Source organism: Ciconia boyciana, chromosome 10 (genome assembly GCF_034638445.1).
Source record: "Ciconia boyciana chromosome 10, ASM3463844v1, whole genome shotgun sequence".
NCBI lineage: Eukaryota > Metazoa > Chordata > Aves > Ciconiiformes > Ciconiidae > Ciconia > Ciconia boyciana.
In genome coordinates, this window is record NC_132943.1 from 35,290,001 (window position 1) to 35,315,817 (window position 25,817).

The 25,817-nt window shown below is 38.7% G+C and overlaps 1 protein-coding gene across 4 annotated transcripts in view; it reads right to left on the bottom strand.

The window, feature by feature from the left end:
- The window catches only part of MYO1B (myosin IB), a 117,326-nt gene that overhangs the window by 18,287 nt on the left and 73,222 nt on the right, over nt 1-25,817 (bottom strand). For 2 of the 4 annotated variants that reach the window (XM_072875297.1, XM_072875295.1), the window contains exons 11-23: nt 25,672-25,790; nt 24,800-24,886; nt 24,407-24,472; nt 12,330-12,434; nt 10,790-10,852; nt 9,779-9,979; nt 7,436-7,662; nt 7,057-7,257; nt 5,717-5,810; nt 5,125-5,274; nt 2,865-2,933; nt 1,132-1,218; nt 757-843 (exon numbers count right to left, since the gene is read on the bottom strand). In XM_072875297.1, coding sequence (XP_072731398.1) covers nt 757-843; nt 1,132-1,218; nt 2,865-2,933; nt 5,125-5,274; nt 5,717-5,810; nt 7,057-7,257; nt 7,436-7,662; nt 9,779-9,979; nt 10,790-10,852; nt 12,330-12,434; nt 24,407-24,472; nt 24,800-24,886; nt 25,672-25,790 — 1,556 coding nt within the window. The remainder of the gene's footprint in view (nt 1-756; nt 844-1,131; nt 1,219-2,864; nt 2,934-5,124; nt 5,275-5,716; nt 5,811-7,056; nt 7,258-7,435; nt 7,663-9,778; nt 9,980-10,789; nt 10,853-12,329; nt 12,435-24,406; nt 24,473-24,799; nt 24,887-25,671; nt 25,791-25,817) is intronic. The other 2 variants (XM_072875296.1, XM_072875294.1) reach the window with 1 other exon arrangement.

Consider the following 25,817-nt stretch of genomic DNA (forward strand, 5'->3'; position numbering starts at 1 on the left):
AAATGTTCACATAACCCACAACTGCAGGCTGGGGATTAGCAAGAATCTTTCAGTGGGACTTTGCTTCTGAAAACAAACAGCTGATGCTGGAATTCCTGGGATTTTTCTAGGGCTGTAAGTTTAGAATTGCAAACTAACATAATTTTCTGCTAAAAGATCAGGTCATAAAACCGTGCTGTACTTATATTTACTGAAATTTTCTTACTGGTTCATATCACAGCCAGAGAATCAATTAAACCAATTAACACTAAAATTTAGTAAAACTTAACAGCATTGGTTTGAACTTGTAAATGAAGACTGTCCAGGGTGCAGAACATACAGCCTGGTGAAAATCTCAATTGGATCACTAATACAGTGTCACTGAAAGCACTTGTTAGGGGGGAAAAAAAAACACACCAAAAAAGCGCAACCTTCTCTCCCCCCACAAACCATGCTTTGCATATTTACACGTAGTTAAATGCATTTCCTAATTTGAGAATACTGTAGTCTAGTCATTTTTAATCTAGTCTAACAGCTTGTTAGTGCAAATCACTACTTGGCTGCCATGCAAAGAATTTCCTACTCTACAAAAAACTGACATACAGAATGTTGTCAGATTTATTAAGTGTGGCATGAATGGAAATGGAAAGAAATCAACGATCATGCTCTATTATTTTGAAGTCAATTGTATTAGTCATTAATTCTCACTATTTACTACTGATTAAATGTTGATACTGCTGGGTAATGAGGGGGGCATGTGATATGTGCATGAAGTACCTTATATCCGAGCCAGTAAGCCCAAATAACAGCAATAGCATGTTTATTTCTAGCCTCCTCCTTCAGTCGTCTCAGTTCCCTTCGCGCCTGTGATGCATTTGAAAATGGGATATAGAAAAGCTTAGGAAAGAAAAGGTTACTGCAAGTTCCCCATGGTGCAAGAAGAAAGAAAGAAACTATTCACTACAAAGAGCCAATATTAAAGCATGTCCCAGCTTCCCAGATTGCACCAGCTAAAACCTGTTAGCAGCAAAGAGAAACATAGAAATCAGTAGTTTAAGCCACTGAAAATATTCCCAGATAACTTTATCCTGAAGGGCCGCCTTCATTCTATGTAGAGACAATTAAGTGCACAACTTGTTGCCATTTTCTTACCTGGGTACCATGCCAATAAGCGGCAATTATTGTAGCAGCCTCATTACAACGCTTCTGATGCTTAAGTTCCCGAAGAAGTTTCCGAGCCTGTAAACAAGTGAAAACATTATTTTATTCAAATCAATAACTATAATTTCTTAGTGATTTTAAACTAAGGCACTGCAACCTGTAAATCTAGGCAAAACCAAAACACAATGCCTCCAAATGCCCAAGCAAATAAATTCATAAATGCTGTGCAGCCTAACATTCACTGTTCCAGGGAGGATTCAGTGCACACGTGAGAGCTTAGGACTGGCAGTTCAGGGGATCTTAGTTCAACGTTTGGTTTTCTCCCAGATTTGCTGCATCACCTGAGATACCTAGATGTCTGTCTGTACGATGGCAACAATACTTTTCCTCCACACAGTAAATGTCCTATCCATTCAGACTGCAATAAAGAATAAATCACAAGTAAATTGCCTGGCTTCAGGTCACACTTAAGGCTGCTTTTATTCATGGCAGTGCCACCGCAAAAGAGCGTGTTCTCCAATGACAAACAGAAAACCATAACTCAAGATGAGATGATGCTTTTACCCAATTTTCTTCAAATAACGCTCACGGTAAAAGACACCATGTCAATAGTTAGACTGAAAGGATATTGTTACCTCATTTAAACAAAATAATAAAGACAAAGTAAAAATCAAGAAAAATAGTAAAATCAAATTACGGTAGCTTATTGCTGGCAAACTTTAAAACCTTCTGGACAGAGGAGGGCTGTTTACCCCTGCAGCTAGTAACTGCACCCTCTTCCTTCCCTGTCTGACAGGAAGGGAACTGACTCCAGAATTAAAGGCAGTTCTTTCTTCCCTAAATAGAGGAGAAAGCCACATTTAGTGGGGTGGAGAGAGGTTAATAAGAAAACAGAGGAGCCCAGGGACATTTTTTTCTGAAGCTGCACAGCAGTAGTTGCTTTAAGCACAGTGGCTGCTTTCATGTGAGCTGTTAACCTCATTTTTCTCTCTTATTACAGCATCACTCCTTAAGTCTCTACTACGGCTGCAGGATTATCCCTTCATGAAGTCCAAACGTCTCAGAGAAGAAGCAAAGAGTGTAGCAAATTGAGGCAGAGGACAAGCAAACAGCAATAAAGTACTTGCTCAACACAAGATGAGTACAACACACTTTCACCTTTTTGCTTAGCATACAGAGGAGAATTGAAGACTTAACCCAAGTAAGATACTGCCCAGGTGACCCAAACTCTTTCTTTTAAGCCTGCTTTCAATTTTGTTCATTCTTTGAGAATCCTGTTAACCATAAAATAACTGCCAACCACAACTTATTTCTTCCAAATCAGTCCAACGTTACAGTTTGCATAAGCCCAGAGGCAGAGTACCGGACTATCACACTCTGGAGTTGCTGGGCTACCTAGATCTGCTCTGAGCACCGGACTCACTCATTCACGCCCCAGTCCTGAAGCCCACGTAAAGAGGGCACCTCTCTCCAAATTCTCTGGCAGAAGATGCCCCAAGGATAACCCAGTAGTTTAGTGTGGTCCCAGCCTTCTACTCACACCCTTTGCAGGGATTTAGAGCCCAGGCTACAGGCAGATATCCCAAACACACCTCTTCTATGGCAAACACAAGTGTTTAACAACAGCTACGGCACAGCCACAGCTCAGTGGACAGAAGGCATGTGTTTTCTGACCTGCTCCTTACTTCACCATGCAGACATAGCCGCAGTAACAGGAAACTCACCTTCCATCCTCTGATGTAAGACTGTACTATAATAGCTGAACTCTTTATCTTCTGATACTTCTTTTGTTGCTGTATTGGAAATAAATATGCGATGCTTAGAACAGAGTATTGCAATTGTAAAATATTGTATAATACAACTTTCATTACTAACATTTGAAAATATGATTAAGGATACAAGCACTAAATGTAAGAAGTGAACAATTTTTGACCAAGCAGATCAGAGCATAGATTCTGTGTTCAACTGGAGGGGAAATAAAGCCCATCAACAATGCTGCATGGACAATGCCACTCTCTGTCTACAGAAACACTAAGTTCATGGTCAGCAGCACAAAAGTGACATGGATTAAATACTAACAGTACAGCTTTATTTGTCTTTCCCACCAACAGAGTAGCATACAAACCGTCACAAATGCTCAGGTTTGTTGGCTAAGCTTGTTACCGTCTTTTCGTAAGACTTGTGCTGTTCCTATTACTTGCAGTCCCTTTATAATACCAAATGCTGATGATAATTTAGGAACAGGAAAAAAGAAAACCCATGGATTCCTGAATGACATGCTGGAATATTATCCAAGTATGCCAGTTTGAACAATAAATTTCCTGGACAGCCGAGCATTTTCCTTCTAAAAAGCTCAGTTCTCCAGTAGACCAGTGGTTAGTATAATACTAAGCGAACAACAGTTGACAGACTTTGCAACAAGGCTTTTAGACTTCACACTCAGCCCCCTCAATTACAGTGAACGTCTCTGCAAGCAAGCTGGAAAGACTCCCCTCCAGGCCACATTCATGCCATGACTGACGCCTGTCATGCCTTGCAAGGGAACAGACAGGCGAGTGTCTGCAGATCCTTTAGCCAAGCCTCCAGCACAAGGAGTTGCGTGAACAAAGCTTTTTGACAAGGGATGCCTTACGAAACCTTCCAAATCACAGGTCCTAATAGTCATGTTGGGTTAGGGGAATGGTGTCCTCCATCTACATGGAGAGGCTGAGGAAATATCACTATCGTCACCTGTAAGTAATTCTAAGGGTCTTGCTATGAGTTCAACCTGCATCCAAAGACAATTGCTGCCATGTTTCACCAGTGAACCAATAAAGGTGGACAGTTAAGAAATCAACAATGATGTGAACTTGGTCACGTATTTGTTTTCATTTCTTTACATTAAAAGTTGTGCCAATCTAGCTGTGGTAACTCCATTTTTAATTCATTAAGATTGTATGAGATCATAATGAAGCCATATGGACACAATGCAATTCTGTAACGATGCTGTTTGTAGAAATGGTGCATTCAATCACAGAAGTTCAGAGAGGAGAGTTTTTACAGCGAAAAAGCATTTATTCATACTTTTTCTGAATTACCCATACTTTTCTCTAATTATCCAAGATAACGGAACCAAACACTAACAGCTTTCAAGGTGATAAACAGAAGTGCTCATCAACTGAAAAGCAGTGACTGTCAATTCTGCAACTTGCAGTTTAAAAAGGTGCTTTCTTTCCATACCATATATTTTATCAAGCTTTCCAATATGGACACAATAACAAAATGCAGCTGAGATGTTTAAGAATTGTTTTAAAACTTAAAAACAATAAATCTTTTTTTATCACATAAGTCAATGTTATTTACTGACAAAAAGACATGAGAGAGTCATATAACAGTACTGTTCAGTTCATGACACAGAATACCCAGTCTACAAGCAGATTTAAAACTGTTTCAGAACTGTATCAGTAACAACTACTGAACTACGAGTCTTACGAGCTATAATTAAAATAAATCCCTGGGATCCTCCCAAGCAGCATTGTTGAACCTCAAATGCAAAGGTTCCAAATAAGGAAAAAATACAAAAAGCCTTAGGAATGACTGAATTCCACATGTATATTACCGAACATTTTTTACACATTAACCATATGTTTTGAGAGCACGCTAAGTGCTAGGCAGCGCAGCATTTTAGCTGAGTGAGAAAGACTCTTCCCAGCTGGGCCACAAAATCCTGCCCTCCCAGAGCTAAAGGACTCTGGTGAGCTTTTTAATTATTTAAGCACAAGCACAAAGTAAGTACTTAACAGTGGTCTCTAAAAACTAAATTTTCTTTTATTCACGTTTTTGGTACCTAAATACTAACACAAAATTGAATTATTTCAACACTTCTCCATACATATCAAGGAAAAATATCATATGAGGGTTATATGAAATATCTTATTAAGGTTATATGAAAAAATATATTAAACAATAATAAGAACCCCCCACTTAGTAAGGATATTATCTTACTGCATATCTCCTGTACCAGGAAGCAATCACGATCTGGCTTTTTTTCATTAACAAGAAGCGTGTGCGGCACTTCCAACCTCTATAAATCTTCTCAATTAGAGTAGCCAAGTCCTCCAACCGCTGCTTTCTCAGATCTTCTAGTTTGAAGAGCTGGGTGTGGGGTTTTTAGGGTTTTGTTTGATGTTGGAAGAAAAACAGTAGAGGAGAAAAGACCAAACACCCCATAAGCACAGCTATTGTAAGAGAAATCTCGCCTTTATTCAAGTCCCCCTTCAGACACCTTTTGGTTTATTCATCTTCAGAGCTGTAGGCAGATAAGTTAACAGGGTTTGTGGCAGATACATTGCCACAAGTCAGTGCACAGAAATTACATTAAATTCAGGCTGACAGCTATTGTAGAGTCTTGATTTGCACCAATTTTAATGGGTCTAACATTAAAAAGTGCCTTTATAATGCTATATTCCACAGCAATATATCAAAGCACTGTATCTAGAAAAATCTGTAGTAACCAGCTAGTGAATTATGCAGTTCACAACAGGCTATCCTCGTGAAAGATGGCCTGATTTTGCAGGGGAAGACATTTTTCACTTACCGTTCTTGGGTTGCGGATGAATATCTTTGATCTACCAAATGAAAATTCTTCTTCAGGGATTTCCAATTCATTAAACAGTACCTCTACTCCAGCCCTAATAAGAAGTAAATGAGCTTAACAAACATGACCCCCAGCTCTAAAACTTCTTAGTTTACATATTCACAGACTAATTTATGGAAAGCATATGAAAGCATATTTTAAATTCTTAAATAGTGCTTGACATAAGAAGATTGAAAACCTAACTCATTTACTCACTGGTTATTTAGCTAAAGGCAAGAATAATCACTGTAAAGATTCAGAATAATTTGATGAAAAAAGATAAATTTTTCTTTAACTTCATGAGCAATGGCCTATTTTTTCCTCTTACCATCTATAATGATTTTACTTTAAAAAAAAAAAAAGAAAGGAGGAAAGGCTCTCGCACTAATGTCAAAATGTGAAACAAAGACTGACGAGTTTGACAAATGCTAATGTTCCACACTCTACCAACTGCATTTTATAAATGTCAACAAAAAAGAAAAGAGAGGAATTGCACAGAGCTTTGAGAGGATTGTAACAATGCTATTGTTATCAATACTGCACTTCCACCGCTACCTTGATAACATAAAGATTTAAATTGCAGCTAAAGTTATTAATCTATTATGAAAGAAATTTAAATCATGCTATTGGTGGCCACATGTAAAAATAATTAAGAGAAGCTCATTTGCCTACCCAAGACGTCATCTGTAAAAATACATGTGAATACTATGCAATTTAAAATTACAAATTTAATACAATTGATTTGCAAGAGGTATTATCTCATAGTTGTTCACCAATCGTTATGTAAAATTATTCCTAAAAGGACAGAGGAAGATTGCATGACTGTCTTCAAAGAAATGGGTGTTCCTACACTTTGAAAGTTGGTTATTAAAGATAAGGGTCCTTCTGATCGTTCCAAACCTCCTCGTCATTTTGATTCGACTCCAGTATCTCTCTCTCTCCTCCCCTTTCTTGCAGGTCCAATATAATCTAAAAACAACGTGCTCTCCTTGATCACATGCAAAATCTTTTCCATGAGTAGATTAGTTCATCACTAAAATCATCTCCTTTGCCAAGGAACTGTAATTTTTAGCCTACTGGAAAGTATAGGTTTCCCAGTGAATGAACTCATCCAAAATCTGGAACAAGATGCTAAAGAACAACATACAAGTAAAACACTTGAGCCACATTGGCTTAGTTTTTAATTTAGCTTTAACACACTTGAAAGTTCATTAAATAAATAAATAAAAAATCAGAACATGTGGAAGATAGTAATTTCAATCATTGGAACAGGACAGGGAAGAATGCTGATGTTTTCTTACCTGGCTAGCCCTCTCCAGTGGGGCCACGTCTGCTTACACAGCATTTTGTACCTTTCCAGGCAAGGCTCGTACGCCTGCCTGAACGCATAACCTGCCCTTCTGACCCGGACGTTCTCCAGAAGACCAAGGTAGCGGATCTGGTGGCACACCAGGGCATCATTGAAAATGTGTGCAGCCTTTTTGTCATTGGGTTTGATGCACCTGGAAAGGGAAACGAACAGGGACATCTGGTTGCATCACTGTACATGTCAACAACTATTATTGTAAGTTTAAACCATAGATTTCAATAGTTTATCCTTGGATATCAAGGTTGTTTTTTTTCTTTTTTTTAACTTTGCCAAACATAAATTCACGAAAGCTTTGCCACAGGGTAATTTACCTAATGTAGTTTGGATTTTTTGTCTGAAGATTTTTCATCAGGGTAGCAACCGAAGCCTTGAACTGTGAACCTGCCGTCGGTGGTCTCTTTAGATTGATCTTAGCGGGGTTACCTTCTGGGAACAACGCTTTGATAAGAGAGTGGCTGGCCTTCCACATGGCCTGGGACAGGTCACGGTACAGAAGATCATTATTTTTGTCAACAAATCCTTCCACCTGGTACATAACCTGAACAATACAGAAGAGTCTCATCAGAGCATGTTTTGAACTATAACATAGGCCAGTTCAAAACTGAACCAAGAAATTTATTTCTCCTTCTTTCTCACTATCCAAAACAAATGAAAGACATTTCAGCTTTCACTTGAAATTTGACATTTGGAAGACTTTTTGTTGGATAAAATCTCTGTGAACACGCTTCCTGAGAAAGATGCATTTTCTCACGCTGCTAACAGTTCCTTGTCCTGATCAATTCTGGTTTCCGAAATGGAAAAAACCCTTCTTCCGTGATAACTCTGATACAACACCGCTTGCCAATACTCCAAAACAATCTTTTTTTGGCTGACAAAAGGTTTTCTCCCTCTCTTTTGAATCACAACAGCAAAAATACCCTTTCCCTTAAAAGTACTAATGCTTACATTATTTGCCTAACTAAAACAAGACATGAAATTTCACCTCTTGATATTGCAGCAGCAAGCAGCTATCTGTGCAGTCCTCCAGGGACTATTATTTTAAAGGACTTTTACCAGGAAAACAGTCCAACGACAACAAGCATAAATGCAAAGCTCTGACCTGCAGCTGGAGACCCAGGAGGCGTCCAGGGGAACTTCATGTAGATCTCAGAGTGCTACTGGCTTTTTTAATTTTTGAGGGTACGAAGTTTAGTTTAATTAATTGTGACAAGTCATCCAGCTGGTAATACAGATTCTTCAGCTTCATGATTTCTCAGTTCTATGTAGATATGTACTATTGACACAGAATACTGAATAAAACTAATACTGACATAGCCATATTTTACACAACAGCAAGTGGCTGGGAACTCAGGCAGCATTTTTCTTTGGAGTACACGTTTCTGTTTCTGCCAGGTGTGGTAAATGCCACTACTGAAAAAAACTGTTCATATGAACTTGCTTATATTTCATAAAAGGAGAATCAAACTTTTGTTGTCCAGTGACTAGATCAAAATGTTCTCAGCTGAGGATGGAAAAAGAACATTCCTCCCAAAATAGGAGGAATTCACTGACTGCTCTACTGGCTAAGTGAATGCCAATATCCATCAAAGACCCTCACTGCCTGCTAAGACACAGTCTGTTTGCAGTCCTTCTCAAAGCACTGGGGTATTTTCAATTCACTTTGAATTTGGACAACCAAAGAAGTATCTAAGTATTAATCCCTGATAGACTATATGCAATTACAAAACATTCTTAGCAAATACATAACGTAAAGTTAACGAATGGCTGCCTCAAAGGCTGAAAGTATGACATTTCCAGCACTATTCTGAATGAGCACATTATCAAGCTATTCAAAATTGTAAGATTGAGAGATTGTTAAAAAATAGGGAAGGATTAAACAGTCCTAGCAAAATGAAACACTTTCCAAATATTCATTACTCTGTGAAACTAACAGTACAGCAGATTCAACCAAGAGGTATAGTTTCAATCCCTATGCTTACTTTTAATTTTTTTAAAATAAGTTGTCTTCTTTTTACAAATTTAATGAGTTTTGATTTTCATTAATAGAAAGTCAGACTGAATTATACATCAAAAACTATCAGACTTGTATTTATTCACACTGCTTATGTTGTAAAAAGCAAATACATTTGCAAGCCCTCTGTATAGCTTTCTCTTCCATCTGTTTAAACACACAGGCTGTCAAAATAAACTCAGTTCCTTCAAATGTACAAAACCTCCGCTTTCTCATCAACATGACTAAGGACTTCAGCTAGTTCCGTGACAAAGAACATGTTTTCCAAAATATCTTGCCTTCAGATGTGTGTGAATTCTTGTCAATCTAAACATTTTTATTTCCAGAGACCTAGCAGCACAAGCAGTTCACCACCAAAGCACATGGGACATCTTTCTCCTCTGCCGAAAGGAGTACTGGCCTTGATTTCAACTAGAGCAGCATGATCTCTGAAAACCTTCCAGCCCAAATCATGAATCTTAGGCTTAAGACGGAAAAGATTAAGACAGGTCTGGACTTTTTGATCAACTATTGACTCAAACAATTCTCCTCCATTACTGTAACACCATTTAACGGATGAAGAGCCTCCCCATTGTACCAAACCTAGGCTTCACGCAGGTGCAACACCCTCCAAACACCACGTACTCCCCACTTCACCAGGTACCTTGCCAGCGTAATGCTGAATCCTGAAGCAGCTATGAGGCAAGGAGGTGTCGTTGAGGAACCGGGAACACTTGCTCATCCTGCTCTCAAAATGCTGGTGAGTGGCACAGACTTGGTTCAGTTTTTCTAAAAAGGTGTCATCGGTAACAGTTCCTGGTCTCAGGCATTCTTCATCTAGCATGGCCAGGATTCCAGTTTGGTTCTAAAGTTTCAAGACAAGAGCTTTAGGGTTTGCTTCCATCACGTCTCCATCAAGGCATAAAAAGGAGGAGACCGCTCTCTCCTGTTTGACTTTGGCTACCCAGAAAAACGTTCTTCAAGCCATCTCAAAGTTTGGCTCTTTTCCTCGTCCCCATTTCCAACAGAATTTTAGTATCTGTGTTTTTGAAAGACTGCTTCTGACAACTGAATCTTGAACTTCACGTTGGAATTTCGTGTCATTTACTCAGACTACAGAAACTCCAACTTAACTGAAAGTAGCCAGTTTATGGGTAAAACCAGCATACATTTTATGTTAATGGTTAAAACCCTTTCTTTTCCGATTGTTAAGGAATTTTATCTTTCTTGCTGCGCAAAGTCCATAGGAAGTCCTCTCATTAGATACAAGTACTTTCTGTACCTAAAGCACTCAGTAACAAGTCATTGCGTTTTCTAGTTTCCATATAAAAAGAAATATTATTTACAATGCAGCATGCAATATCTGCTATTGAAAGCAGCACTAAATGTAAACATTTAAGGGTTGTTTGGTTGGTTGGGGTTTTTTTTGTGTGTAGGTGCTGCTGAACATTTCTAATGAAGTAACATATAGCCTTATAAAAATATTTTTTTTTGTAAAATAAACTTTTACCATACAAAATAAGATGACTAATACAATGAGTGGCTTGTTTTATAAAATCAAAGTGCGTGAGGATGCATACAGACTTTACAGCTAAATTCAATCCACTGAATGAATGAATGAATGAATTGAATCCATGCATTAAAAAAATCAAAGAGATTCTTGAATATAACTTACATTTTCTATTAGATCACAAATGATAGCATTGTTGAAATACTCAATATGAGTCCATTCAATCCCCTATGAGGAAAAAAAAATAAATGTATGAACCGGAAAACAATCGAGGGAGGTTTTCCTCTAGGCAATTTAAATTATATTCTACTTTCAAATTTAATTCTATATGCTTACCAACATTTTCTTTATTAAGAAAGAAATGCAATCATCTACTACTAACATTATCTGTGCAAAATGACTGTCCTTGAGCGGCTGCCAAACCCACTCTCCATTCCTTCCCCCCCCCGTGTCAGCTTCCCATGCACTCCCCTGGCAGCCCGCCAGGCTCCCCCCGCCGCCCGCCCCAGCACCCCGCTGCCCACGCTCCCACTGCTTACAAGGAAATGAGCCCGTTTCACTGCAAGCATCCCAGACCAAAATTTCTAAGCTCTTAGTTGTTGGGGTTATTTTAATGGGAGGAAGAAAGAGGGCTAAATTTAGATCAGACCATCTGAAAAATCCAGAGTCTGGCTGTTGTTCAGATATTGCTAATATCCTTTTTTTTTTTTCCCCCCAAATATCAGTGATAAAATTTCCAGGATGAGATGCCAATGCATCAGGAGGTAACACTGGTAGGGCAAAGGACTGGAAAAGAAAATATTAATTTCATTCTTAATTTGCACTCTGCAGTACTTCTTACAGTTTCGTTTTTTCAGAGCATTTGACATATCGTTCAAGAACCGAACTGCAGTAATAATGTTTCACGAGTTTCACCGCCGAATGCAAAAAGAAAAGACATGCCCAAACTTCATATATCCTCAGGATTACAAGGCAGGAACTTTATGTAATTTTTAAAAATGTTTGTAGAGCAAAATAGTATCATCCAGTTTGAGTACAGACAATGTATGCCAGTTTCTACAGCTGTGAGCTGGTATTTTGTCTGAGCTCTGTATATCATGGGGAGTACTGCTGAAACCTATTAAAACTTCAACTTGATGTTCACTCACTGAATAACATCAAACACCAGAGTCTGGGCTCCAAAGCACACCTTCGATTTACCCATAAAGCTCACACAGCTCCCTTCAATACTTAACTGAAAGAAAACTAGGACCAAAACTCTATTTGTAGTTTCTTTCAGCTTGCATGCTACTGTTTTACCCACCCAATTCCCTTCTGAAGCAGGATGAGCTGTGGCCACTGTTGGGGTGTATCCCAGACGCTACTGTGTAATCCAAAACACGGGCTGTAGGGCAGCGGCACTAATACCAGAAAGCAGCATTAGTCTTCTAATAAATTAATGAGCCCTTGCTCAGAGCTGCCAGCCATTGTTGCCAATGAATGAGAGTTGGGTCTAGTTTATACCTGGACAACTCACAATGTGAAACAAAACCAAACCTGACTTTTTTTGCTTAAGGTAACTACCACGCAGTCCTACACAAACATGGTCCATGTGGTCAAAAAGTGACTCTGTTCTCTGAAAAGAGGATCCAGTATGCATGCCCAAGTATCTTTACAGGGACAACGGCAAGAGCAGAGGATAAGGAAAGATCCATTCAAGTATTACCTCTCGGATGTATTCCTCCTGCTCTTCTTTGAGGGTAAGTTCAATGAAGATCTGCTGCAACTTCTCATTACAGTAGTTGATAATGAATTGCTCAAAGCTGTTGTCCTGTCAGATAAAACATGTTTTCATTTGCTGTTGCGTAAACACCCTGGAACTCAGCTGGAGTAAGTTACTGCAGCAGCTGCAAGCCAACAAGCTGCTTTATTAACTACTCCTTCCAGTTTTGCGATGTGATGGTTTGAGTAATATTTTATTGAGAATGAGATTAGTTTGGAAATTTTAGACCAAATCCTTCCCTGAGGCTTTCTCCATTGGGAGAGACAAAAACTCTGTAGGTTTATATTCGTGATGGCTCTGTATCGATTCCTTGGGACAACTCATAAGGAGGCCTGTGGTGTCAGGGAATAAACAACAATAGTTTTGCCTGCACTCATCTGTCCCCATGTGTAAAATGTAGTCTCCTGCAGGTTCTGATAAACAAAGTTATGATGGTAGCATTAGCTCTTTTCCAACCAGGATCACTCAGTAGCAAATAAAGGATCCTATTTCACTACAGACCGAGGCCCAAGCTGCTATTCTGGTTGCAGCTGAGCCCGGGTTAAGAGATTATTGGCTCCAGAGGTCAACCCACCTTCTCCCTGCCAACAAACTGCTCAAGTAATTGCCCTATGAAATGATGGGAACCGAAAGAACTTTATCAACCAAAAATCCTTTAAAAGGCTAATTCCTATAAAACTGGGTTAGGGAGCAAGCACGCATGTGACCCTTTGCCGAAGGGACCGGGGAAGAGAGCAGGCCCTGGAAGGAGGGGTGGGCAGCGACTACAGCCACGGCAGCCTACTCCATCAGAGCTGCATGGCAGGGCTGCCGCAGGAGCAGGGCTGCCGCAGGAGCAGGGCTGCCGCAGGAGCAGGGCTGCCGCAGGAGCAGGGCTGCCACGTTACAGCAGCACGCTTCCAGAAGGACACCCGTCAGCACTGGAAACGACGGCCACAGCAAGCCCCTAAATACCACAGGTAAAGCCCTTGCGCTCAAGCCAACTGAAGTTTTACTGCTAACATCACCGGGGCCAGGACTGCAGCGTAAAAGCTGTGGTTCACCACTTCATCTCCATTATTATGTGTGCAGCCTGGAGGCCAGGTACCCATTCTGAGGACTGGTTTAAAATGTCATTTCCAAAGAAAAAGGGAACAGCAGCTTCACTGTTTTTTTTCCAGTGCTTGAAGGAGTCATTAATATGGTAAGAATTCCATACATGCATCTGCAGAAATAACTGCAATCAAGAGTAATTTTGGATATCTGCTGCTGATCTTCTCGTCTTGGCTTTGTGGCTGTGGGGTTCCCTCCCCCTTGTCCTTTTTTTTTTTTTCTTTCTTTCTTAATTACTAGTCATCAAGAATACTTTGGTTATTTAGGAAGGCTGAAAATTTGCAGAATAAACCACTATGCCTTTTTACACTATCAAATAAGTCTGCTATATGATACCTCTGAAGCTTGAGTTATGGTGATACAATTGTTATGACTAAGGGCAACTGCAATCATTTAAATGTTTTAAATTAAGGACCTGGTTGCTAAAATGAGATTAAGAACACACAAGCAGATTAGAAAATATTGAGGTAGCACAGATTACTTTTATCGTTTTAGTTTTAGGTAAAGCAAAATCACAGCTGATCACCAAACTCTCAGCCACATCAAACTCTGCCCCTCACACCAATTGCAATTATCAATCAGAGATTGCAAAACTTGCATAGCTCTAGATGAGAAAGTTAAAATTTGGCATGCATCAAAATCAGCACTGCAAACAAGTCATACTTACTGCATTCTGTTGCAAAAAGAAATTACATAAACTGCAGTCAGTACTTATACTACTTCCATAACAACACAGAACATATCTATTAGCATTTATTTGGCATACCAAATAGATCAGTCTTGTTATCAGATTCATATTTGTATGTCACTGAAAATGTGAAGTGCTACATAAATGTTACGTATTACTTCTTTGTAGATGAGTGGATCTTTAGGTCCTATCCAAAGATTATAAAATAAACCAAGGGATTGAGGCACATCAGAGTGTAACACAGAACAGCATTCTTGCATTGTCACATCCCTAAATCACCATGTATCTTTTGTCTCAAAAAGCCTTATCTACAACCTTTGGTAGACACATCTCAGTAAAGGGAGGAGAGAAAGATTACTGGAGGAAGAAGGAATAAAAGGTTGTTTGACACATTCAGATAAGGCCATCACTTTAGATGTATTGACTTTGAAGGAAAAGGACCCCAACTGACACATCACCTTGGCAAAGAGGAAGGGTAAAACACACTCTGCATCCTCCTGCCAGGCACATGCCACCCAACACAGAAAGATTGTTTCTCCAAAAGACCATGTTATTCCGACTATAAGGACTGCAGGACTTTTTGCTCACATATTATACACAGCCTTCGTCTTCAAAAGGGGATGGACGCTGAACTGCAAATCCAGCTAAACCACCTAACTAAAAGGTCATTAACAATATATTAAAGTAATTGCTAGATGCTTTCCTGATTTTATATGTATCTGTGATATTTATGGTTTGCCAAAGAAAGGCAAACCAAAATCCACAGAGTCCTTCACAAATCACTCACTTTAAGCTATGAAATTCTATTTGACATTGCCAAGCCACTGAAAATTGCTATTCCAGGAAAACAGTCATCGAAGAGCAGTGGTGATTTTGTTCTTTATGTATGATACAGAGCAAAAGGCTAACAGTTAATTACAGCAAAGAAAATGAGGCAAAATGCTTGGAATTACTGAAATTCTCAAAACACTTAACTCTGAACAGACCAGAAGACATTCGGTAAATTAAATATACTTCAGAAAGCAGCATTTCCTTTCACAGGTTTTAAGAAACTGTATGAAAAACCAATTAGAGTGTTTATCTCTGGGCAAGTCTGAGTAAGGCAATAGAGACTGTGAATTTATTCTCCCTTATCGTATGGCTATAAGTTTTAATTACATGAGGGCGTCACAAAGTATAGATGAAATGCTCACAAATGAATTGTCCCCCAATATTTTAATGAAGGCTCCTAGAAATTAATATGACAGAACTAGAAGGGATCTAAAGGACTTCTGACATTGTTTTTTAGAAGGCAATAAAGAATTATTAATATCAGTGATACCACATCACTAAATCCATTCCGGAGAAACAGGCTGGAAGGACCCAGCCAGAGACTGTACTTGCTCCTTATGCTGACTGTTGGCATTAAGCGACAGAAAGGGTTTTGACCAACACAGAAGCAGCATGGTCAGACCCAAAATTTCAGGAAGAGTTAGTAAATTCAAATATTCTTAGGAATTTTTAGGAAAAAAAAAATATTTAAGACCAGCACTTCTCAAAGTGTCAGCTTCTCTTCCAGGCTGTAATTCTGCTACTTTAATGTTGAGAGCATCGCTTCAATCCCTGCATTTTTATAGGAGCATTTCAAACTATCCCTTTGAAATCACTGTGGAATACAAAATATAACCTTTGGGGAGAAAAAAATACTCAGTCTCTCAAATTAAATTAAAGGTGCTGGGAAACAGAATGTCACCTGAGATAGGCTTAAAGTCATGTCAAATTTACAGATACAGACCAACCAACCACCCTCAGCTTATCCTCTCAATCTTTTATCAGGTGCAACAATAAATTTAGACAAATAGAAAAATTCACTGACAAAAATCAAAGCCTACTTCACCATGGTTTTCACTTCACAAATACTGGTGTCTTGCTCATACAGCTTTATTCTTTATCAACCTTCAAACTACTGGGCATCAGGGTGGCATTTCATGAATAGTAAGTTTTTGAACCCTAAATAATTCTGCTCCATGCAAAAATATACTGCTTATATACACAAGCAGATCATGATGTTGTACTCGCTCAAGGTTGTTAGAGTCAACCTTGAAAAGATAAAAAGTTCTAGTTTTGAACCACTGCTATTACATGAATTACATACAGGAGCTTGAAAGTCTAAGGAAAATATTTTTTGTTCCTTAATATTTTACCTAATTTCTTCTTTGGAATATTCCAGTTATGTGTATCATGGAATCATCTGAAAAAACATATATAGATGTTCCTGACCTTACACATTGTTATATCAGTAAAATACCAATGGCAAACAGACAAAATAAAAATATTTTTGTCAAAAAGGGAAAAACAAAAGGCTAAAAGTCTCTTACTGGTCTCAGGCAGAAATGTCTCCATGTGCTGATGCTCAGTGTCATTTCTTGCATTAGATTTATCAACACAAAATATCTAAACCAGGGCATTTTCCTATGAAAACCAGCTACCTTCTAACCTTCTCCCCCCTAGAGATTTCAAATTCACTTTTGAGTACCCAGATTCCAGTGATTTCCAGAGACACTGAGGCAACTAAGATATCTACTTCAAACTGAAAACTGGGTACTTTTCCATACTAGTAGGTAGGAACAAATTCTTATCTTCCACCTGCCTAGTTTACCTATACAATCCTAGTTTAAGTGTTCCATTTTCTTGTGTCCTCTCCACTTCACTGTTTTCCCCAAATCAAGCATATGTTGTTGATCCAAATCTACAGACTTGGCTATATCCTCAGTATCACACCTATACAAGGTGTTTCTCAATATTTCCTCTTCCTTCCTAATCTTTCCTCACAGCAGTTCTTGTTGAGACCCAGTTCAAAAATCTACATGTTGCTCAGTCTACAACCACACTGACAAAAAGGTGTTCAGCAACACCTTTTCAAATACCTTATATGAACACATACAGCTAAAAAATACATGAGAAGTATTTAAAGGAAAAGCATAATTTAAAACAAAACCTAAACATTTCAAGTCATGAGACTGTTGAATTCAACAGAACTAACGCCATTAAAATGAACTTTTTGATCAATATGGGGCGGGGGGGAAGACATACAGAGACTGATGCTTTTGCTCTAACACATAGAGCCCCAGAAAGTAACTTTTTTCGACATGAACACAGCTCTGGGCATCGGAAGTCTCTGACATCCTCCTAACATAGGCAGGTGATCCCAGGTAGTTCCCTCAGGCCCCTGGACTACTACTGAGGCTCCTAGAGAAAAAGCCAGAAGGCAAAAGTAGTGGTGATAAAAGACTAACATACTCGCTTCACTGAGATGAATGGTGGAATGAATGGTGAAACCAACCAGCAAATTTAATTTATATCCTACTGTGGCGTCCGGGGATAGGGATTTTTATGTAGGACCACAGAAGCATCCAAGTTTATGAGATGAAACTAAGAAATATCAATGCTAGAAAATGAAAATCAGCAAAATGGGGAAAGTGCATTTAAAGAAAATGAAAAAAGACACTATTTTTGTCTTAGAAAGCAATGAGCTACATGTGACCCAGTTATAACAATTTTTTAAAATTTTTTGCACAGTTAGTGAAAATGTTATCAATATTTATTCCTTACTTTTCTGTTTACATATACAAACATTTCAGTAATCAAACTCAATTGAAAAATATCTCATGTGAACTAGAATAAGCCCTGTGCTTTTGTGTAAATATCTCTATAGGCAAAGAACCAGAGAAGCATATCATTTAACTATAAATATTCCACATATATGTATTCAAACTATGTTTCAGAGTATCTGATGGAAGCAAGGAAGCTGTATGCCAAAACTTCAGGGATTATCCATTTTCTATATTTGCGTAGCACAACCAGCTTCAGTCCTTATTGATGCTACTGGCCCTGGTAGAGAGCCGGGCACTCTGAAATCCACCTTGCTCTCAGCTGTGGTGTCCGGACACACAGGTCTAAACCAAATTTGGAGTTAAAAGGGCAAGAAACTACAGTGAATCCAATGCACACAATGCATGTGTGATCCACGGGGAAACCCAGGTACAATCACTTCAACAAACTCAACCTGATAAATCACAGCCCTGGAACAACAGGAATTACAAATAGGCAAGAACCTACTATATAATCATATCCATTCCTCTACTAAGACAGAATAGCTGCTGTAGGGCAACATGTTATTCTCACAACCTGAAGCAGAGCATTTGTGTATATTTGCGCCAGCATTTCAAATATCCCCTCTGTTCAAAACAGCCAGCCAATGGGATTTACTTCATAAACCTGCGTTTTGTAAAATAAGCCTCTCTAAATACTTAAATTATAATGCGATAAATTAAATGGTGATTAACTTCCTGGGATGCACCTCTGCTTCTAAGCATTCTAGCACTTAAGGAAATTATTGCTTTAATTGTATTTTTAAATCTCCATAACACCTAGGAGTCCAACCAAGGGCACCTCTCTGTAAAGCTCCCCTCTTTTATGACACTTGCCAGAAGATGTAGTTGATCAATTATAGATTAAAAATTCAGTTCTCCTGTTTCACACTAGACTGGGCTTTGCCCTGTGCCATCAGATTGAATAGAAAGCCAGGTACACACATTTTGGCACTGCCACTTGCCAGTATATAGGATATGCTGATGGGCATCAGAAAAGGGTTGAACGATTTCAAAAAGGAAATCTGTTGCAAGGTAGAGAGCCTAGAAAAGGCGGCTGAAAATTACGGTCTGGAGATTAAGGCAACTACCACAACTACAGATATCCATGGCTGAGTTAGAACCAAAGTCAAGACATGAAAGAAAGGGTCCCCAGAGCCAAAAAGAAGGGGGGGTGGGGGGGAATAAAAAATTTAAGATAAAAAGATGCTGATAAGCCAATTTTCTCCATATGCTTTTTTTTTTTCCCTCTAGTAAGTCATCTTTCTAGCAAATAACTAGACCTTTCTCCAGTAAAATCATCCTTGGGGGGTAGCGGGGGGAAGTCTCTGGGCCAGCAGCAATCTCTCAAAGCTCAGCATGCTCTGCAACTGTAATTTACTTCATGTAATGAACAGGATAGAAAAAGGCAAAGTACCTATTCAGCAGCTGGACCCAGATGTCATATAGGTTTATGGTAAAAGTGGAAATACCTCCCCAATTTTTTCATGCCTTAAACATCTCAGAAAGGTATTTTCAATGTTTACCCCCTCCATATTTGGTGACTTCCCTCTAAAAACAGATAATTACCTCAACTATGAACATGTTAATATAATGAAACTGCATTCTTCATATTTCTAATGGATTTCCTCAACAGAGATATTGGCATTTTATCAAAGTCCAGATGACAGTTTACGTAGTACATGCAATATGACCAAGCTTCTTTCCATTACAAGGGACTTCTACGCAGAAGAAACAAGCTAATTGCCATAAATAAACAGAAGCACTATCAAAGTGTGTCACAGACTGTGAGAAATGGACCTGGTTTTACTACTGGGTGGCTTGTTTGGCTCTTTTGTTGGTGGTATTTTTATTTATTGCTCGGTTTTATGCAGAATGTGATGGATGCTGCCACATCTTTGCATGTTCTTGTGTACCTGGAGCAAAAGGAGTTGGTCAGATACTGTCTCCAAACACAAGGCATTCGCATCACCTTAGGTCAACCCTCAGCAGATGTCTGAGGGTCAAATGGAAACAGCCCCTCTCTTTCTGCAGCCTTTACGTTTGCAGCTCTATCCCCGGCGCATCACCACTTCTCGTTGGGCTAAAATACATGGAACAAACTGCTCCGCCAAGGGATTGAGCAGAAAGCATTCACACTCTCAAGCTGTCTTCTCAGGGCCTGGCAAATGTCAAGAATAAGCTTTGTTTGGCAGCCTTAACTTTCATAAAACTGCACTCCAAATCATTAGCTTCGTCATATGGACCAGCTACATAGTGGCGCCTGAAAATTCAGAATAAAGCCTTTAAGCCAACTAGCACAGACAGACAGTTTTATCTCTGAAGGGTAGGCCGGATGAAATATTCACACTTGCTCCATGACATTCATTTTTACATACCCTAGCCCTCATCTACACAGGAAATGCACGCGACAGAAAATTAAATGTCCAAACCTAACAGAATGAGTCTTCTGCTCGTCTCTGTTGAAACCTGCCAGGCCCTCAGTCACCTGCCTTCTACAGCCATCATTTCTTTTTCATAAACCCCACCCCTTCCACAACCCTACCCCAACATTTTGCAGAGATGTGGAAAAAACCTCTTCTGCCCAAAAATCCAGAATCAAACGTGGAATAAAATGGGACCTGCCCTAAACCTACCCCAGGAAGTCTGCAATCGAGCTGGTTCTGAAATTCCCAGTGCCACCAACCATCAGCCCTACCCCATCTCAAATCGCAGTCTAGCCTGCAGACTGACTACGCATGCAGCTGCTCAAAAATGTGGATAAACATACCTGGAGCAATTAGTGTCAGGCTTCAATCCATTGCTCAAGTTCCAGCAGCGTTACACAACCAACCCGGTCCTGTAGCCTGCATTTTCACACTAATCCTAGTCCCTAAATCCTTGCCCATAGACAATTCACACAAAGACACCCCAAATTTCAGCATTTTCGCTTTCAAAACATTCAGTCCCAGCATACAGCTTACCACAAAGGGCATGGCAGGATTCAAAAATAAACACAGCTTTACAGCACCTATTTTGTGGATTGTTTAGCCAAGCTTGCTGTTGACATCTGCCAAACCCACAGAGGCTGAGGATTATCAATAGATTTAAATTCCCTAATCTGAATTTTTGGACAGCCAAGTCCTTAAATCTGCTTTCTTGGATAGCTTTTAGGTTTGTCTGAAAGACGGGGTTTGTGCTTGATGAAAATAGTAGCAGAAACCAAATCCCAAAGAGTATATGCCAGCATAATCATTACTCCAGTATCTTTCCTTTGTTAAGTTTCAAGAAACCTCCAGTTACTTTGTAAGTTAACTTCAGCTTAAATCACAGAAAACTTTAGAAATTACAGTGGGCAATAAAAAAGTAATCTTTCAAAAATAAATGAAAAAAATCTCGTTTATATAAGCTTAAATTTGCATATAATAGAACAAGACCTCTATTATCAGAAGGTGAAGTGTAGGATCTTTCAGAATGGTAAATCTGGATTTCTTTACTCTTCTTACAGGAGGAATTGTAGGATGATCTAAGGAATCATCCTAAACAGGAATAAGGCCCAAGAAATATAATCTGCCCTGCCCATTATGAAACAAAACAAAAACCTCAAAAATCTGCAGCAAACTAATGGTTTTGCAGTGGAAGCAGACTATTCTATAATGCATTCCAATAACTTCTAAGTGAGAATCTCAGGACAAAACAGGTAAACTAGAATATCATTAGTTTATTCTTTCAGCAATCCTGATGGGTAAGTGTAATATTAAAGAAAAAAAAAAAATCACCCTTCAAGTAAACACGTATCTTGCTACTTATTTCAATGGTATTAAGCTTCATGTGTAAATATTTATCACGTATACAAAAAACTCCTACTACACCTTCTGTGTTTTTTGTTATGTTCTGTCTCCAAGGTACGAAGGCACTTTAGGTCAAAGAACATGCACTAATGATAAACCTACCTGCTTCCTGAGGAGAAACATGATTAAAGTAGGCCTTTTTACCTTCAGCATATCAAATAGCTTACAAGTTTAAAATGCACAAATTTACAGATGAAGTTGTCTTTCAAATACGTTTTTGCCAAAAAACATTCTTTGTAGAGATGATGTTAGTTCTAACCTTCAAGAACAGATATGAAAATCAAAATCTGATTTAAGAATTAGGTTCAAAAGGGAACTGCGCATTTGTAGTCATTAGTTTTAAGTAATTTATAATTAGATGGATATAGTTACTGCCATTAGCTACACCTCAGCTAATATATTGAATGTTTAGCCATCATGTTTACAAATGTACCACACAGCAAAACACTCCAAATTCCACTATACTTTTTATGCTACAAATCTTAAGACATTATTGAATTTTCCTTGAGTTACAGTAGTGTACAGTGTTAAAATTTCATTCATTTATTTTTTTAATACAATTAACTTAAAACAATATATTTTCTGTGAAGTGGTTACTTAAATTCTCAACAATAATTGGTTTTTGTAAACATTTTCTCAAGATCTTTAATAATTTTTGTGAGATTCGATAATTTGTTACAAAATTTGACATAAAAATATTTGTCAGGCATTCTCTTAATTGACCTTACTACAGGACATTCATTTAAGAAACCACAAGACCAGTTATGCTTTGCCTAGACAGTGTTCATTACAGAATTATTTTACTCAGTTTAAGGATTGTGACATAACATCTTCTTTTGTTCCAAGTAGAGCTGCATAGAAAATTAATTTTGTTTGGCCTTGAAAGAATATCTTTACTTTTGATTCAATTGATAATAAGGCAGCAGTTTCTGATTATAAAATTAACCTGTCTGGAAACACAGGGATGTGGGCAGTACATATTTCCTAATGGATTGTTTTTCTATCATTCACCCTTTGAATTACAGTACTGCCACGCCGTCCCAATACCAGTAACTGTACTAGTTACCTCTAGAAACCTAACCCAATCAAGTTTCTCTTTCAAACATCTTTAAATTAAAATATGGTATAGTACAAGCCGTGTCTGTTTCTGGCATACTACCTGACTCTCATTTTGAATGTTCAGAAATAAGTCCATTATTTCTGTGATGCTGAACCAAGCTGCTTGGCTAGCGCTCTCACCACAGGTCTTAACTCATGAGAGGAAGAGTCCCGTCTTGTATGAATGTACTGATGAACTTGATCCTCAAGTCACAAGGCAAACCCTTCCCACCTTTTCCAGCAGAACCAACACTCAGCGTTTAAAGGAGTGAACAATAACCACCCATACTATTTTAAAGCTTTTGAGCTTGTATGACTTGGGAAAGGTACACTGTAATTCAGTATGAAAGGTAAGTGAAGAGAGCCTTGTTTTTTCATTTTTCTTCTGCAAAACTACATCTCCTGTACTCACCTACTTACTTATGACCTTCTAAGGTGTTGAACTCCTACCAAAAAAGGAAATTACATGCAAGAAGCAACCTTGTCTCTGGAACACCATCCCACAAGCATAATTACTCAGTTGGCTTGTGTGCTAGTGCAAGCTTCTGTCTCCCACCTCGCGCTACATGTTTATCCTTAATCAAGCATAAAAGAAAGAGCTAGTGAAAACAAAGAGTCCTGCCCAAAGATGCCAGCAGTACCATTCTGGTGTCCAGCTTTCTAAAGGACCAGCTCCAAAGAGATCTGGCACCGAGATCCCCATTCAGCCACCTGACTGCTTGCAGTATCTTTTCATAAATATGCTCTTATGTTTAATGCAAACAATAGAACCTAGCTTAGTAAACCCTTGAAGCAAGTATCAGCTTTGTTCTTCCTCTTCATAGAGGTATTTTGATTTGCACATACTTTGATGTTATGCTTCTGAAATAAAAATTACACCCCCCTCCCATGTATAATTACTCTTTTCTGGATTATTCCCATCTTCTACACAGTTTAAACATGCTCCCTGGATTTTCAAGGGGGATGTAAGGAAGTGGGTAAGGATTGCATGTTTTCTACTGATTTTTCTCCCCAGTTGAGTTTCTAGTTTAAACGCTATACAGATTCCAACCAAGATCTATAAATCTCTTAAAATAAACTGTCAGAATAAGATTTATGAAAAATCCCTCTCCCTGGTGCTCTCTAACCCAATTAAAAACTCCTCGTTGATTGTTTTTGTTTCAAAATACCACCAGTCTAAAAATACTATCAGAAACAAACGGCAGTGAGCCACAGATCGCTAGCTAGGCATCGGTACAGAATATTATCTAAGTGAATCGAGACGAAATGCAATACAATTCCTTGTTTAATTTTGACAGGAAAAAAGGTATAGTTTTTGTTGTGGTTTTTAAAGGATACAAAGCTTGTTCAAAGACATCCACAAAATGCCTCAGGGCAGAAATGACACTGCCAGAGTTTCTCTCATGCTCAGAATGTATATCACAACAAAATATATTTAGTTTACCCATCATAAATATTTATTTACCTATGGTGTAAAAACACAAGTTTGGCTTTTATAAATTTTTGTTTCATTTGCCAGACATGCTAAGACATCTCTCTTAGGCTCACTTTTCTAGTGTTTTTTTGTCAGGAATGACACACTTGATTCAAATTACATGTATTCTGATTACAAATTCATTAACTACTCTATTAAGCTTGAATAACAGCTCTCGAGTTAAGTGTTTACCATTATAAAGGTCTTACCTCAAAAATTTCAAAGCCATAGATGTCCAGCACCCCCATTACCTTCTTTCTCACTTTTGTTTGTGCCTTAAAAAAAAAAATTAAACATTAAGTCAGTCATCTGTACATTTCATTCTTGGGAATCCAGACAACTAATGCATCTCATAAGTAGGCTGTCAAATTCTGTAAACTAAAATGCTAAGTACGGTTTCCCAAAATACACTTAATGTGAATATTTTCATAAGCTTAAAAACAGAGCAAACAGCAATCTGTTGAGCTGTGATACAGTTATTCACCTGTACCACGTGTAGCAGTGTACAACCAGGAAAAATGAAATTGGCAAATACAGTTTTACTGTCCACTTGAATTTAAAGGATTTCTATTGATTTTTCTACAGGCACAAAACAACAATACCTTAATGCTCTCATTGATTCTGGTAACAAGCCAAGAGAACAGTCGACTGTATAAATTCTTAGCCAGAGCATCACGGGCGTAATAAGCCTAAACAGAAGAAAGAAGAAAAATGCCGTAAATGCTGGGCTAATCCCAAACTTTTTACGTTACTGACGTATCTCAAAGGTGCCACAAACAGACTGAGAACGGCTCAGGCAGCAGTGCCTGTGCCTGCTTAGGCAGAAGCCAGGACGCTTTGGCAGCATCGGCGGCTTGCTGGTGCATGCCTCTGCCTTCCTGGCTGCGGGCTGGCTGGAACAGCAGCCACAATCAGCGCCCTTCGACTCCCTTCCTGCTCATCCGGATATCCTCTGAAGACTCACATCCCCCATCCTAATCCTAAGCAAAGGGACTTGAGCAGCTGCGGTTAGGGAAATGACATTCCTGCTAGCCTGAGCTGATGAGACACGGGTGGCAATCACACTGGCTCTGCAGCATTACAGAAAGATAAATTCACACTGGCAGAAAAAGTTTTTCAGCAGCCCGGGGTGTACAACTCACATGAAATGACACCAGTTGCTCTAAATGAAAACAGGCTGCCCCAATACTTTCAACATGCATTTTGTGCAGAACTGTTTCATTTTTTCATTCTCTGCAACATTTTCCTATCTTCATCTTTTTGAGGTAATTCACACATAAAAACAAAACATCCAGTACATTTGAACGCTTAGAAACTGCTGAAGAAAAAACACACTTATGCTAGGGATATGTTTTATGCAGTACAGCCTATTAGTTGTATTTTTTATTTGGGCAGTTATGGTTTAGTCATGTAGAATAAATTGACATTAAAAATGATTCTTTCCTTTAAAATCAGGAAATGTAGCTCTTTTTACCTGAGCCACATTTAGTGTCGTTGAAACTTTCTCTTGCTTGGCCTCAACCGTCCGGAAGCTAAAAGCTCTTTCCAATACAGACTGGTCTATACCCGTCAACTCACAGATTTCCTTGAGTTCTAGCATGAAAAAGAAGAGGGTAAATA